The sequence below is a fragment of the Lemur catta genome, chromosome 15 (genome assembly GCF_020740605.2).
Source record: "Lemur catta isolate mLemCat1 chromosome 15, mLemCat1.pri, whole genome shotgun sequence".
Taxonomy (NCBI): domain Eukaryota; kingdom Metazoa; phylum Chordata; class Mammalia; order Primates; family Lemuridae; genus Lemur; species Lemur catta.
Genome location: NC_059142.1, coordinates 51,620,498 through 51,633,605, shown reverse-complemented (window position 1 = coordinate 51,633,605; position 13,108 = coordinate 51,620,498). Strand labels below are relative to the sequence as shown.

General features: G+C 53.1%; 1 protein-coding gene across 3 annotated transcripts; it reads left to right on the top strand.

The window, feature by feature from the left end:
- Positions 1 to 2,695: 2,695 nt before the first annotated feature.
- Positions 2,696 to 12,732, top strand: LOC123650755 (CMRF35-like molecule 7). Of its 3 annotated transcripts, none has more exons than XR_006739474.1 (4): positions 2,696 to 2,820; positions 8,815 to 9,144; positions 10,360 to 10,638; positions 10,928 to 10,998. XR_006739474.1 is itself a non-coding variant. In XM_045569840.1 (4 exons), exons 1-4 carry the CDS (start codon positions 2,781 to 2,783, stop codon positions 11,790 to 11,792), a joined length of 552 nt encoding a protein of 183 aa, XP_045425796.1. In that variant the 5' UTR covers positions 2,696 to 2,780; the 3' UTR covers positions 11,793 to 12,732. The 3 variants fall into 3 exon arrangements, 2 of the variants coding, with proteins under 2 accessions (XP_045425796.1, XP_045425797.1); XM_045569840.1 differs by lacking the exon at positions 10,360 to 10,638 and adding an exon at positions 11,687 to 12,732 and having other exon boundaries at positions 10,928 to 11,003; XM_045569841.1 differs by lacking the exon at positions 10,360 to 10,638 and adding an exon at positions 11,687 to 11,799 and having other exon boundaries at positions 10,932 to 11,003.
- The last annotated feature ends 376 nt before the right edge of the window (positions 12,733 to 13,108 follow it).

Sequence of the window (13,108 nt, the reverse complement as noted above, 5' to 3'; positions counted from 1 at the left end):
TCAAGTTCCGCCGGGCCCCCAGGTGGAACGCATCATCCTCAGCGCCCTGCCCTGCCGATGTCCACAGCCCTGGGTCTCGGGGCTATTCTCAGTATGACCGCTGGGGGGCAGTGTTCTTCTCTGCAGGGCAGCTTGGTCTTTATGTGGATCGTCGTGGCCACAGGACTGGAGCACAAGGGACAGGGGAAAGAGGAGGGCACCAGGAACTCCCCCTGGGGAGGTGAGTCACTGTCTGTCACTGTGTCCCCACAGGTGCCTGCTGGACAGAGCCCACTTCCTGCTCCTGGTGCTCCTGAAGCTGCCCCTGCTCCTGAGTGCGCTGGGTGCCATCCTGTGGGTGGGCAGGCCTTGGGGAAGCCTCAGGGCCGGGCATCGTCGGCCCGATGATGAGACCAGTAGCCCCGATGCCCGTTGATGCCCTGTCAAGCCACACACCCCCTCTTGTCTATGGGAATGACCTTCTGACCAGTAAATCTATGTTTTTATCAGAACACTCTGTAAACCTTTTGGAGACTTTTTTCTGCGGATGTAGCATTCACACAACAGAATACATGCAATTTATTTATTTTTAGTTAAAAAAATTTTTTTAGAGATGGAGTCTCGCTCTGTCACTCAGGCTAGAGTGCAGTGGCATGATCACAGCTGCAACCTCAAACTCCTAAGCTTGGATGACCCTCCTGAGTAGCTGGGACGGCAGGTGTGAGCAACTGTGCCCAGCTAATTTTTAAAAATTTTTTGTAGCAATGGTTGGGGAGGGGTTGGTCTTGCTATGTTGCCCAGGCTGGTCTCGAACTCCAGGCCTCAAGCAATTCTCTCGCTTCAGGCTCCCAAAGCTCTGGGATCACAGGCATGAACCACTGTTGCTGGCCAACATACGCTTTAAACCAAGAACACTCTTCAACACTTCTGTGCCCACCGTCCAGCTTAAGTCATAGAACATCGTGAATAGTTAGGAGCCCCAAACCCCTTCCCGATCTATGTGCCTTCTTTTCTAGCCTCCTCTGGCGGGGGGGGGGGGGGGGGGGGGCGGGGGGAGGGGGCACATCCTCAATTTCATGTTCACCATCTCCTGGCTTTAAGGGATTTCCAAACGGTATATTATTTAGCTTTGCTTATTTTTTAACTTCATATAAACAGCATTATACATTTTTTATTTCTAAGTAATGTGATTTTATCATTCAACATTTTATATTTGAGATTCATCCGTGTTGATGTGCTGATGCGCTGTGTCATTTGTTTGTATTGCACTGTATTCTGTTGTATGAACATAACATGACACACACACCCCTTCTGTGGATGAACTTCAGGTTGCTTTGTTTTCTTTCTTTCTTTTTTTTTATTTTCTGTGTGTTCTTCTTTCTCTCCTTCTCCTCTTCTTTTTTTTTTGCTGCTATTACTTCCAATATTGTTATGAACATGCTTGAATATATATCCTAGCATATGTGTCGGAAAGTTTCTCCTAGAGTACAGTTCTAGGTGAGAAATCGGTAGGTGCTACCACGTGTGTGTAACCAACTCTACTAGGTGATTCCAAATTGTGTTCCAGTTTCCACTCTCACCAGCGATCCCACTGCTGTGAATCTCATCAGACTTTCTAAACTTCTACAACTTAATGAGTAGCAAATGTTATCTCACTGTTTTAATTTAAATTTCTCTGATTACTAATGATATTAAACTCCTTTTCATGTGTTTGTTGGTCATTTGGATTTCCTCTTTTGCAACATATTTGTTCTAATATTTTTTTCTACTTTCTGATGTTTGTGTATGTTTTTCTGATTGATTTGTAGAAATTCTTTGCAAGTCCTTTGTTAGTGTCTTGAGACACCCCCACCAGACTTCCAGGGACAGCTCCTCCCTCTCCAGAGCCTGGAGATTTGGAAAGAAATACCCTCACCCACTTTCCAAAATTGTTTTCCAAGAGTTTTAGCTATTGGGTTATAAATAAGGAGGCTAATTAAATTATGTCAGGCGAAGGTTAGAATTTGTCTTATTGCTAGTAAGGAAACCCAGCCCCCCAGCCTTCTCTCAGCCCCCTGCCCTGGGCTTGTTTTATCTCTTCATCTAGTGGCTTAAGTTTTGCACAGGGTACTAATAATAACATAGGTACTCACTCTATCCTAGGACCCTACTCTCGGAACTTCACACATGTTGTCTCATTTAATTCTTGCAGTAATCATTATGAGTCCAATTGATAGATGCAAAAACTGAGGCTCAGAGAGGTTAAGTTAGTTGGCCACAGTCATACAGCTTGTACGCGGTGCTTTTGGGCTTACACCCAGGTCTGTCTGACCCCACAGTCTGCAATTCTATGCACTTGGCTCTAACACCTGAACAGATGCACCCCCAGGTTTGCTGAGCATGGTCTACCTGACATCTGAGTCAGAGCTTCCCTGCTGCTGAGACCCATCACTGTGGCGTAGGACATTTCTGGGGATGGCAGCCAGAGTGCGGTACCCTTGGACCAAAGGCCTGATAGGCCAGATGACCCCCACCCAGCCCTTCTGCAGACATGCGTCCCCTGCTCCTCTTGACCCTGCAGTCCCCTTGCCTCCTCTTCCCTATCTCGTGAGGATGGGCAAGCCCTGTGACTCAGCCCTGCCAAAACCTGACACCCCTTTTGCTGAATAATTAAGAGCAGGAAATACCCACTCTATAAAAGGAAGTGAATGAGTAAGAATTTCAAAGGCAGCCTGCACAGGCAGAGCTTCGAGAGTCCAGCTGGAATCCGCTTTGGCTGCCGGCTGCAGGACAGGGGGAGAGGGGCCGGCGGGGGCACGGCCATGTGGCTGCCCCCGGCTCTGCTCCTTCTCAGCCTCTCAGGTAAGCGGGGCTTGGTACTACAGGGGCAGGGCAGGAGGCAGAGGGCATCTGTCCCAGGTTCCAGGGGAGCTGCCACGTCCAGGAGAATGAGAAGCAGCTTTGTTTAGTCCCTCAGCAAAAGTGTACTGGGGACGAGCATTGTGCCAGGCGTGCATCAGACCCCGAGGACACATAGGGAAAAGAGAAGTAGAGCTCGCCATGAAAGGAGACCCTGCACGGCTTGGCAGGTGAAACATACACGCAAACTGCAGCCAGTGGCGGGACACAGTGAGGCACTGACGGAGGGGTGCGCAGAGGCCGGTGCTGCGGTGGCTGGGGGAGCCAGAGAAAGCGTCCTGAGGCCGTCCAGTCTGTGTGCCTTGCAGGAGGGCTCAGTCCCTGGAGTGAGCAGAGAGAAGAGCACTGCAGGGAGAGGGACGTGCAGAGGGATGGAGGCGTGGGGAGGATGGTGTGTTCGTGCAGAGGATGCTCTCTGTGTGCAGGACGCCTCGGGGCGGCGGGTTGGATGTGAGGTTGGACACGCAAGAGGCGGGATTATGAAGGGCCCTGGACGCCATGCCCAGGAACTGAGACTTTCAAAGGGAAAATGGCTCAAGAGCCAGGTGGGAGATGAGAAGGGCTAGAGGATCTTCTCCTCTGTGACAAACTTCTGAGGACATTATGGGACAGTCTGGAATTTCACGCAGGGTGGCAATATGTGCAGGTTATACAGTCCTCGTGGGGCCTGGGGACTGACCATCTGGCACAGACAGACCGGTCCACAGAGGGACGGCAGGAAAGAGCACAGCCAGTTCTGAGACCTGAGCTCCAGGCAGGGGTGTGTGGTCTGGGTGAGCCTTTGACTGTCCTAAGACCTGGATCTCTGGGGTGAGTGGGAAGTCCCAGGGGTCATTTTCAGCCCTGAAGTTGTAGAACTCTGCTATTCATATTGGACAGAGTAAATAAGGACTGTGTTACTGCTGCCGTGGGTGATTTTATGATGATGATGAGGAAGCCCGGTGATGACACCAGTGGACCACCTGTGACGACAGCAGCCACAGGAATTAAGCAGGGCTCCATATGGCCCGGAATCCATCAGAGACAGTAATTCAGAACATCTGCCTCCCCCCGGGCTCCGGGTTTGCATTTGAGTTGAGAGACCCCCAGCTGCTCCCTCTCTTAACCCCTACTGACAGCTCACCTGGAGGCCGAGGAGAAGGGGTGGGCAAACTAGGCCTGGGCGCACACGTTGTCACATGCACACACAACACACTCGCACAGAGGAGTCAAAGTGCAGTCACACCCGCACACACATCTTTGTTGTCACACACTCACATTCATACACAGTCACACTCCTGCTCAGGGTCCCAGAGTCACGCTCAGGCTTATATACACACAGACACACTCCTGCACTCAGACATGGTGACATAAAGTGACACATGCACTTGTCCGCACTTGCACAGAGCCACACAAACACTCTTCTCCCCCAGGTGAGACCCACCAGGGCTGCACTGCAGCTTGGGGTCGCCGGCTGGTCCTGCAGAGACAGGACAGAGAGGCCCTCCTCGTCCCACTGAGTTTTATACACAGGAAGGGGGAGAGTGAGTCAGGCATGAAACAAAGGCCACCCTGCCACATTCTCGTGGACAGATCGCCATTCACCACGCTGAGGTTATTTCTGTGAAATGAGAGCAGAGAAAATGGATGGGGTGAGGTCAGAATGATCCAATTTCCAGTAGGTTGTTCTCTTATCTGATTGGTTACATGACCCCCCAATAACCCAAGATGAAGGCAGGGCCCTAACAGGGCCCAGCACCCCAGACGGGGACTGGCACGGAGCGGGTGCTCTGCGGGTATTTGCAAGTCCAAGAACAAACCCTGCTTGTCTCACCCAGGAGCGTGATGCAAGGCCGGCCAGACGCGCAGATCTGTGTCTGGGAGGTTACTCCTCAGAGCCCGCCCACAGCTGCAAGGTCAGATGGGCTCCAGTCCCACCCCACAGGCAGCGGGAATCCCGGGGCCTCTCTCTAGGGTTCTGCGCCGTGGGGGCCCCCGGGGGCTTCTCTGCTCTGAGCGCTGCCCTTGGCCGCCCGACTCGTGTTGTGCACCAGTGGCCACTTTCTGCCGGCCTAGACAGTGGCCCGGGCCAATCTCTGCATTTCGAGGCAAGATATTCACACAAGGATTTTGTTCACGGAAGGACAGGGGGCAAACTGTCCTGGGGGATTGACACAGAAGAGAAAGTTTCCATCTCAGATTCACAAAATCAAAAAACTGACATGTAAACAGCCTGGCGCTTTTAAAACCCTTCAGCCCCTTCCCCAGGGTTCTGCTCTGAGCTGACGGCTGTCCTGTCACCCCCACCCCATCCTCCCTCGAACCAACCCTGAAAACACACACAGGCCTCATTAATAGTCCCATCCATCATAATCAGTGTTTATAACCCATCGCCCGCATATTTTTTAAATGGGCCCAGTCCCATCGGGAGGGCTTCTCGGTCAGGTTGAGTTACTGGCGCTGGGGGTGATGGAACCACAGCAGTGTAGTTTTTCTGCCGTTTGTGATTGCTGAAAACTACACTGTGTATTGACCCCTGCTTTCTACTGCAGTTGTGTTGTTCTTTTAAGAAAGAAAATTACCCTCTCTGCTGACTTCTGCATTTGATTTTAACGTCCAGTCATTGCTGTCTTTTGGTGATCCTTCTAATTGATCCTTTTTTTAATTTTTAAAATTTTTCCTTGTTGTTTTACCAGTTAATGACATTGTGAGCATTTTAACACAATAGAAGTATATGATTTAGAAAGAGAAATTTTCCCCCAACACCCAGTGTCAGTGCTAACCACTGTCAGGAGTTTAGAACACACAATTTCAGATTGTTTCCTACGCACATACTATAGGTAAAACAAAGAGATGGAATCATACACTCTCTTAGGCAACTTTGTTCAAGCCTAGTAATAACATACCTCCAAAATCTTTCTCTACCATTGTCTGGTGATTTGTCTTTTGCTTTTTAACCATATTATGGGGCAGGCACAGTGGCTCACACCTGTAATCCCAACACTTTGGAAAGTTGAGTTGGAAGGATTATTTGAGGTCAAGAGTTCCAGACCAGTCTGGGCAACATAGCAAGATCCCATCTCTAAAAAGAAAAATTTTTTAAAAAATTAGCTGGGTGTGATGGCATGCACCTGTAGTCTCAGCTACTTAGTAGGCTGAGGAAGGAGGATCACTTGAGCCCAGGAGTTCCAGGTTATAGTGAGCTACGATCGCTCCACTGGGCTCCAGCCTGGGTGACAGAGCAAGACCCTGTCTCAAAAAAGAAAAAAAAAATGTATGGATGGGCCATAATTTAATAGCCCAACCCCTCATCGATGACATTGGCGTTTGTTTCCAATGTTTATTATTTACATTAGTGCTGCAATTAACAACCTTATGCTTTGTTGTCCATTGGCGTGGAAATTGTAGCTAGTTCCAGAGTTGAATGATTATGTTCAAGATCATGATGACCGGCTTCTTTTCAAAAACAGCCACTAAATTTATTTGTGCTTACCATGAGCTGGACACTGAACAAGACACTGGGGCTGGGAGTGGGGAAGAGAGAGAGAGAGAAAAAATGAACACAAAATCTCTGCCCTTCCGTGAACGCCCCAGCAAGGGAGGCAGAAGAAGAGAGACAGGAATAAAACACCAGTGTGGCGGGAGGGAGCTTCTCAGCCGGGGATGAGAATATGAGTTTGTAAAGAGTCCCGAGCCTTGCAGGAGGTGTTGGAGGTGACCGGTAGGAGAGCAGGTGTTGGAGAAAGGAGCACACCAGCCTGGGAGGGCACGTCAGGGTGAGGGGAAGAGAAAGGTGGGGGCAGGTTGTAGTCTAGAGGTAGAGACAGCGAGCAGCGCTGGACAGGGACATTGCATCCGGATTGTAAAGAGCCTTGAATGCCAAACAAAAGCATTTCACATTGTTCTGAGGCAGTGGGGAGGGGCTGCAGGGGACATCCTGGAAGATTTTGAGGAGCTCGCAGCAAGTGCCGCTGAGGCAGCAGCACGGTGAGGACAGCTGGTGAGGATGCTGCCAGGTAGGAGAAACCTCCCCGGACGCCACTGCCATGATCTAGGCACCAGACAGGGTCCTGGCCTGTTGACGGGCTGTCACTGACAGAGCGACCCCCAAATGTCGGATTTTGTACCCTCATCCAAGTTGTATCACCAGCTGCGAGTAGAGAGCAGCACTGCTGTTCTGCAAATAAGGAAGTAAGACTCTGAGAGGTTAAGCAACTCATGCAGGGTTTCCCAACTAGTCCGGGGAAGATAGATGCATCCAAAGGTCATGCTCGCTCTGCTGTCACGCTGTCCTCACGGCCTGCAACTGCAGAGAGTGGAAGAAGAAAGTAATGCTGAGGAGCATTTCTGAGGCAGAGCCGACGAAGCTGGCTGCTGATCAGCTGCGGGGGTGAAGGAGGGGACAGGGTCAGCGAAGACCCCAGGCTCTCTAGCGAGGCTCCACAGTGGCTGAGTTTGGAGAGCACAGAGTCGGTTCTGATGATCGAGTATGAATTTCCCACGGCTGCTGTAACAAATCGCCACCAACTCCGTGGCTTAGGACAACACAAAGTCATCATCTTACTGTCTGAAGATCTGAAGTGGGAAATGGTCTCACTGGCTAAAATCCAGGTGTCGGCAGGGCTGCGCTGCTCTAGAGGCTCGGGGAGGAGCTGCTTCCTGGCCTTTTCCAGCTTCTAGATGTCACCTGCTCTCCTCGGTTCGTGGCCCCGTCCTCCCTGCGCACAGCCGGCCACAGAGCATCTTCGACTCTAACTCTCCTCCAGCCTCTCTCACTTATCAGACCCCTGGGGATGGGACGATCCCGGATAATCTCCATGTCTCAGGATCCTTAACTTAATCACACTTTCAAAGTCCCTTCTGCCATGTAAGGGGACATATTCTTGGGTTCTCTAACATCTATGGGGATGGATTCGTCTGCCACCCACAAATGCAAACCTTAAATAAACTAAAATAGCTCCAGGGAGCAGGTCTAAGGGGTGAGGTGGTGGCACCTGCCTAGTCCCTATGCCCTGCAGAGACCCCTGGCCTGGGCCTGAGACTCTGGGACCAAGAGAGGCTTCCATGTGATCAAGGAACAAGTGGTTATTGCCGAGGGAAGAGTGTGTCTCGACCTAGTCAGCTCCACTGGAGTCAACAGCAGGACCACAGGACACCTGTGCGCGTCTCTAACCTGTTCCACTTTGATCCGGCCTCTGTCAATCTGTCCACGTGGAGCCCCACTAGAAGGAAGGTCCTGAAGCTGAGCACGTCCAGGCTGGGGGAGGTGGCGCTTCCAGGTCTGCTCGGACTGAGTTTGGGGAAGAGACGGCGGCGTGCCTTTGTAAATGGTGGGCCAGCTAAGGGCAGAATCTGAGCTACAAACGTGGGTTTGGGAATCACCAGGACACAGGCAGCCGTGGAGAGCATCGTTTCCTGGAGGCTGGAGGGAGACCCCCAGGTTGCCCCTGAGCTGTGCTGTAACTGGCTCCTATGGGCTCACAGAGCTGGTGAGGGACACCTCTTCCCAGCCCTGTGTCCTGCGACGTCACATGCGTAGCCTGACGTCAGCCATGCTGGGAGTATTTACACTACAGAAATGAGCAGATGTTACAAACCAGAGATTTTTTTTCCCCCCAGGAAGCTGGTTGTTAAATATCTACCAACACGGCACTGGTTACACCAAGAGTTAAAGAGAAAGGAAGAGACAGAGTAGTCGGAGAAGAAGGAGATCAGAGGAGAACAGCGTTGGGAGGACAAGGAAAGAGGGTGACAGAAACCAGGGTGTCGTGTGCTGTAAACAGGGCTAGGCAGAAGAGGACCAAAGAGGCCCAGACATCGTCACCACGGAGGACACTGATGTGGGGCCGAGCTGAGGGGGAGGCGGACGGAGGAGTCAGGTGTGTCAGGGCTGGCTGCGGAGGTCCGGGACCCTGGCGCAGGACAGCGGGGGCTCTATCTTGGGGTTCTGTTTTCCAGGCTGTGTCTCCATCCAAGGCCCAGAGTTTGTGAGGGGCCCAGAGCGGGGCTTGGTGACTGTGCAGTGTCGCTATAACCAAGGATGGGAGACCCACGACAAGTGGTGGTGTCGAGGGGGGAAATGGCGTTGGTGCAAGATCCTCGTTCAAACCCGTGGGTCAGAGCAAGAGGAGAAGAGTGGCCGCGTGTCCATCAGGGACAGTTGGAGAGACCGCTCGTTCACCGTGACCATGGAGGGGCTCAGGCAAGATGACGCAGACACTTACTGGTGTGGGATCCAGAAACCTGGAACTGACCTTGGGACCCAAGTTAAAGTGATTGTTGACCCAGGTAAGAACTGCCTCATCTACACCAGGAGGCCCTGGCGCTCAGGACTGAGCAAGTCAGTGCTCTAATCTAACCCCATCCTCCCCAAGAGCTGAAGAGAAGTGGCTGAGAGCTTAAGAGACAGACGGACAGATGGACAGATGGATGGGGAGGGAAGAGAGAGCACCTCTCTCTCTGTCCCAGTCCCTGAGGTCCCTCCGAGGGATGCAGCCAACGCATGGCCTGCAGGGCTTGAGCTGGGGTGGGGGTGTGCGACTCAGCCTTGGTGGCCCGTGGCTCAGCCCTGCTCCCTGGAGGCTGGACGGCCTCGGGGTCTCTCGTCAGAGCCCGGGATGGGCCTCAAACCCCCGCAGGGTGTCACTCTATGAAGGGGGTCAGTCTTCAGGTCCTGTCATTACGTGAGGTTGGGAGGACCTGGGGTAGCCCGGAGGGTTCCAGTGTTGAGTCCCAGGAACTTGGCCAACCCAGAGTGGCTCTGGGCATTTTACAGGGCCCCTCCTCTCTGGGTCCCCGGCCACCCCCTCCTCTACCTTCTCTGGCTGCCCAAAGTGAGCGAGGGAGGAGAAAGAGCCAGGGAGGTGCACAGATGACAGTAGACTCTTCAAAAAGAAAGGAGGGCTTCAGCCACGAGATCAACTTTAGGGATCTCTCTGGCTGCCCTGGCGTCTCCTCCGTGCCTTGGACCCCACTGAGGGACACTGGGGTCTTCCTGCTGCTGTTTCGGGAGCCTGAGAAACAGCCCCTCTCTGCTTCCACCCACACATGTGTGCCCAGTCTCTCCTCCATCCTGCATCCACATGGGCGCGTCAGGACGTGATGTGCCAGCTTTAGAACAAGCATCGTCAGGGGTGAGACCACAGAGGGATGCAGGGGCTGCCACTGAGCCAAGTGGAGTCCGGAAAGTGTCTTCCAGGCAAGTTTTCCCCAGGGCGGCCACGCCAGGGAAGCCCAGAAGGTCTCTGGGGACAAGGAAGGGGTTAGGATTCACAGGCAAGGGACAGAGAGGCTGAAAACCGTGGCCAGTGTGGAGCTTTAGGGACAAAGGCATTTAGGGGTCTTGGGTGAGGGCATCCACAGGGGCCCCAGCCTGTGGGACAGAGGAGCTGTTATACCTGGAATTACCCAGAGCTCAGGTCCGAGCTGTCTAGTGTGACCAAAGCCTGGGACCTGAGAACAGAGTCTGCCAGGCCGAGGACTGACATGAAAGTTTGCCAGCAGGTCACGGATGCAGTGCCTGGCTGGTCGCAGGAACCCGTGACCACACTGCCTGCCACAGATCACCTACACAGTTCCTCAGAGGAATATTTGGTCCCTCACCATCACTGTTCCCTGTTTAACCGGGATATGCCCTCTGATTCACCAGCCTTCTGGAGTCTCCTCCTCCCTTACCTCCCCAATAACTAGATGCCCCATTTCTGGAACCTTCTGTCCTTGAGCCCTGCTCAGGCACTACTCAAGTGGAAAGGAACAGAGATCCCCCCCTAACCACTTACAAGGGTAAGTGGAAAGAGAATATGAAAATATTTCTCTCTCGACCCCAGAATAACTACAATGCTTACTCTTACTTAATTTTTATTTCTTCTTGTCACACCCTGAAAATAATGGAATAAATGACTGTGTGTCATGATTCAGAGGACCCAGTAGAAGCCCAAGGGAAGCTTCCTGCTCCAGGGGAAGAAGGGTCTCCTAGTGAGGGCTGGCAGGGTGGGGGTGATTTGTGAGTCATGCACCAAGCCCCAGCTGAGCCAATAACCTGCAACCAACTTTGCCTGTGTCTCCTACCCAGAAAGCTCCTCTTCCAAACCATTTGCCAGATCACCTGCCAACAGCAATATGGGGGAGTCCTCTGGCTCCTCCAAGAGGTGAGTCATGTGGTCCTTTCTCCTGCCCCTAGCTGGGCCCCCTCCTATAGGGAAGCCAAGCCTGAGAGCTCCTTCTGTCTGTGCCTGTCACTGGATGCCAGCACCTTTGTAGCCAGAATCAAGGCCCCAAGCCCACCCTCTGTCTCACTCCTGCACCCATTACTCTGCACCCACCATCTCCCCATTCTAGCACTCACCAGAAAACCGCTCTGCAGAGCTCTTCTCTATGAGCACCTCCCACGCATTTAACTGGGCAATAAAAAAGCACTGGTGGCCTTGTGGGTGCCAAGGGGAGATAAGATCCCAATCTCCACCATGTGAGACAACAAGGGACACAACACAGGGAGAGTGATTTACCAACCTGGGACTGGCACTAGCAGGTATTGAGGCAGAAAAACACAGCCTGCATTTGGTGACCTCCAGGGGCTTCTGTGGGCTGAGATGTGCTTTGGGCCAAGGGGAGTCCTAGAAGGTGAAATTAGAAAAGAAGATGGGCCCAGTGCAAACGGCTGAGGTCACCGTAGGAGGAGCCCTCATGGTCAAACTGTAGAGGGACTCATGGGGGTCTCCAGAGCGGGGCTGCGGGACCTAGGGTCATGGGCTTTGCTGAGCTGGCTGATGGCTCGCAGTGTTGGGGGATGGAGAGTGGGCCGGGGCTCTGACTGCAGTGTCACCTGTCACAGGACCCACTACATGCTCCTGGCCTTTGTGAAGGTGCCCATCTTGCTCATCCTGGTCGGTGCTGTCCTCTGGTTGAAAAGGTCTCAGAGGGTCCCTGAGGAGCCTTAGGGGACCGATCTACACCAACTTGTCCTCTGAACTTCCGGCCAAAGACACGGCCCCTTAGACAGAAGGATCAGCAGAGCCTTCCCACCCTGGACTCCATTTCCAGAGGAGGCCTGGGCTATGGAAGAAACACCTCGGAGTCCTCTGGATGCAGTGACTGAGGCTGGCCCCTGGGCCCCCACCCTGGCCTTGGGGGCTGGGGCACCTCCCTGTTTTGCACAGCTCAGGGACACAGCTCGGGCCCCTCTGAGCCGTCATCATGTGCTGGGGTGCCAGCGCCTTGTTCTCTTGGTCAGGAGCTGTTGGGGTGGAGTCCCAACCGCGGTGTTGTCCCTGCTGGCATAACTTGGGCACAGAGCCTGGGACGGAAGCACAGAGAGAGACAGAGAGGGAGACCCACCCAGCCCTTGGTTTGTGTCACTCCTGAGACCAGCTCAGCACCGTCCTTGCCTGAGCACTGGATATTGGTGTTTTTTAGAAATCTTTTTTCTTAAGCTAGTCAAGTTGGGTTTTGGTGACTCGTGTTCATGCGAATCCTGACTGATGGCCCCCCGAACTCCAGGAGGGTGACTGTGATGAATTCCTGGTTCTGAGGCACGAGAGGCTGGATGTCCCCTCTGCCCAGGGGGACATGGCTCTGAGTCTGCAGGGCTGAGGAGGGACTGGAGCCTCCCTGCCCCCCAACAGGGGCTGGGGCTTTCTGGGACCGTGGCTTGGGAGCGACCTCAGCACAGTTGCTCCGGGCTCCTCCCCAAGACCTCACTGAGCCTTGAGAGCTACCTCAAGGTGGGGGAGGGCGGGAATGAAAACTGTCTCAAGGAAATGATGTTATTTAAATAATGTTAATAATGAAAACTGTTCGAGGGAAATAACGTTGTCTCTTTCAAACGCCTCACAGCAACGACACCCTTGAATAAGGTCGCTTCATGCCATGTGGGTCAGGGGTCCTCACACCAAAGGGATCTGAACTTCTCTCAAGGAGAACCAGCCGCGTGTGAGACGTTCTCCCACCCCACCCCCACACGCACACATATGCACGTCTGGAATGCTGCCCTTGGAACACCCGTGAGGATGTGTCCACTGCCCCTTGCCCTATGGGTGGGCCCTGATTCTCAGCAGGGGCACAGGAGAGCGGATTCCCTGGTCCCTCGCACGGTCTCCTTCCCCCCCCCCACGGGGACTCTGTAATCCCCTCTTGTTGCCCTGCAGCCAAAGAGAAGCTTTCTCTGACTTTGAATTTAGTTAAGCATTCTGGCCTATGGTGGCCCTGAAAATTCCACAGTGCCCAGAGAGGACAGAGTTTAAGCCAGGCTAAGACC

Coding starts and splice junctions, on each gene's coding strand:
- LOC123650755 (XM_045569840.1), top strand. CDS start 2,781: ATGTGGCTGCCCCCGGCTCTGCTCCTTCTCAGCCTCTCAG. Junction 2,821..8,814: donor GCTCCTTCTCAGCCTCTCAG/GTAAGCGGGGCT, acceptor TCTGTTTTCCAG/GCTGTGTCTCCATCCAAGGC. Junction 9,145..10,927: donor TAAAGTGATTGTTGACCCAG/GTAAGAACTGCC, acceptor TCTCCTACCCAG/AAAGCTCCTCTTCCAAACCA.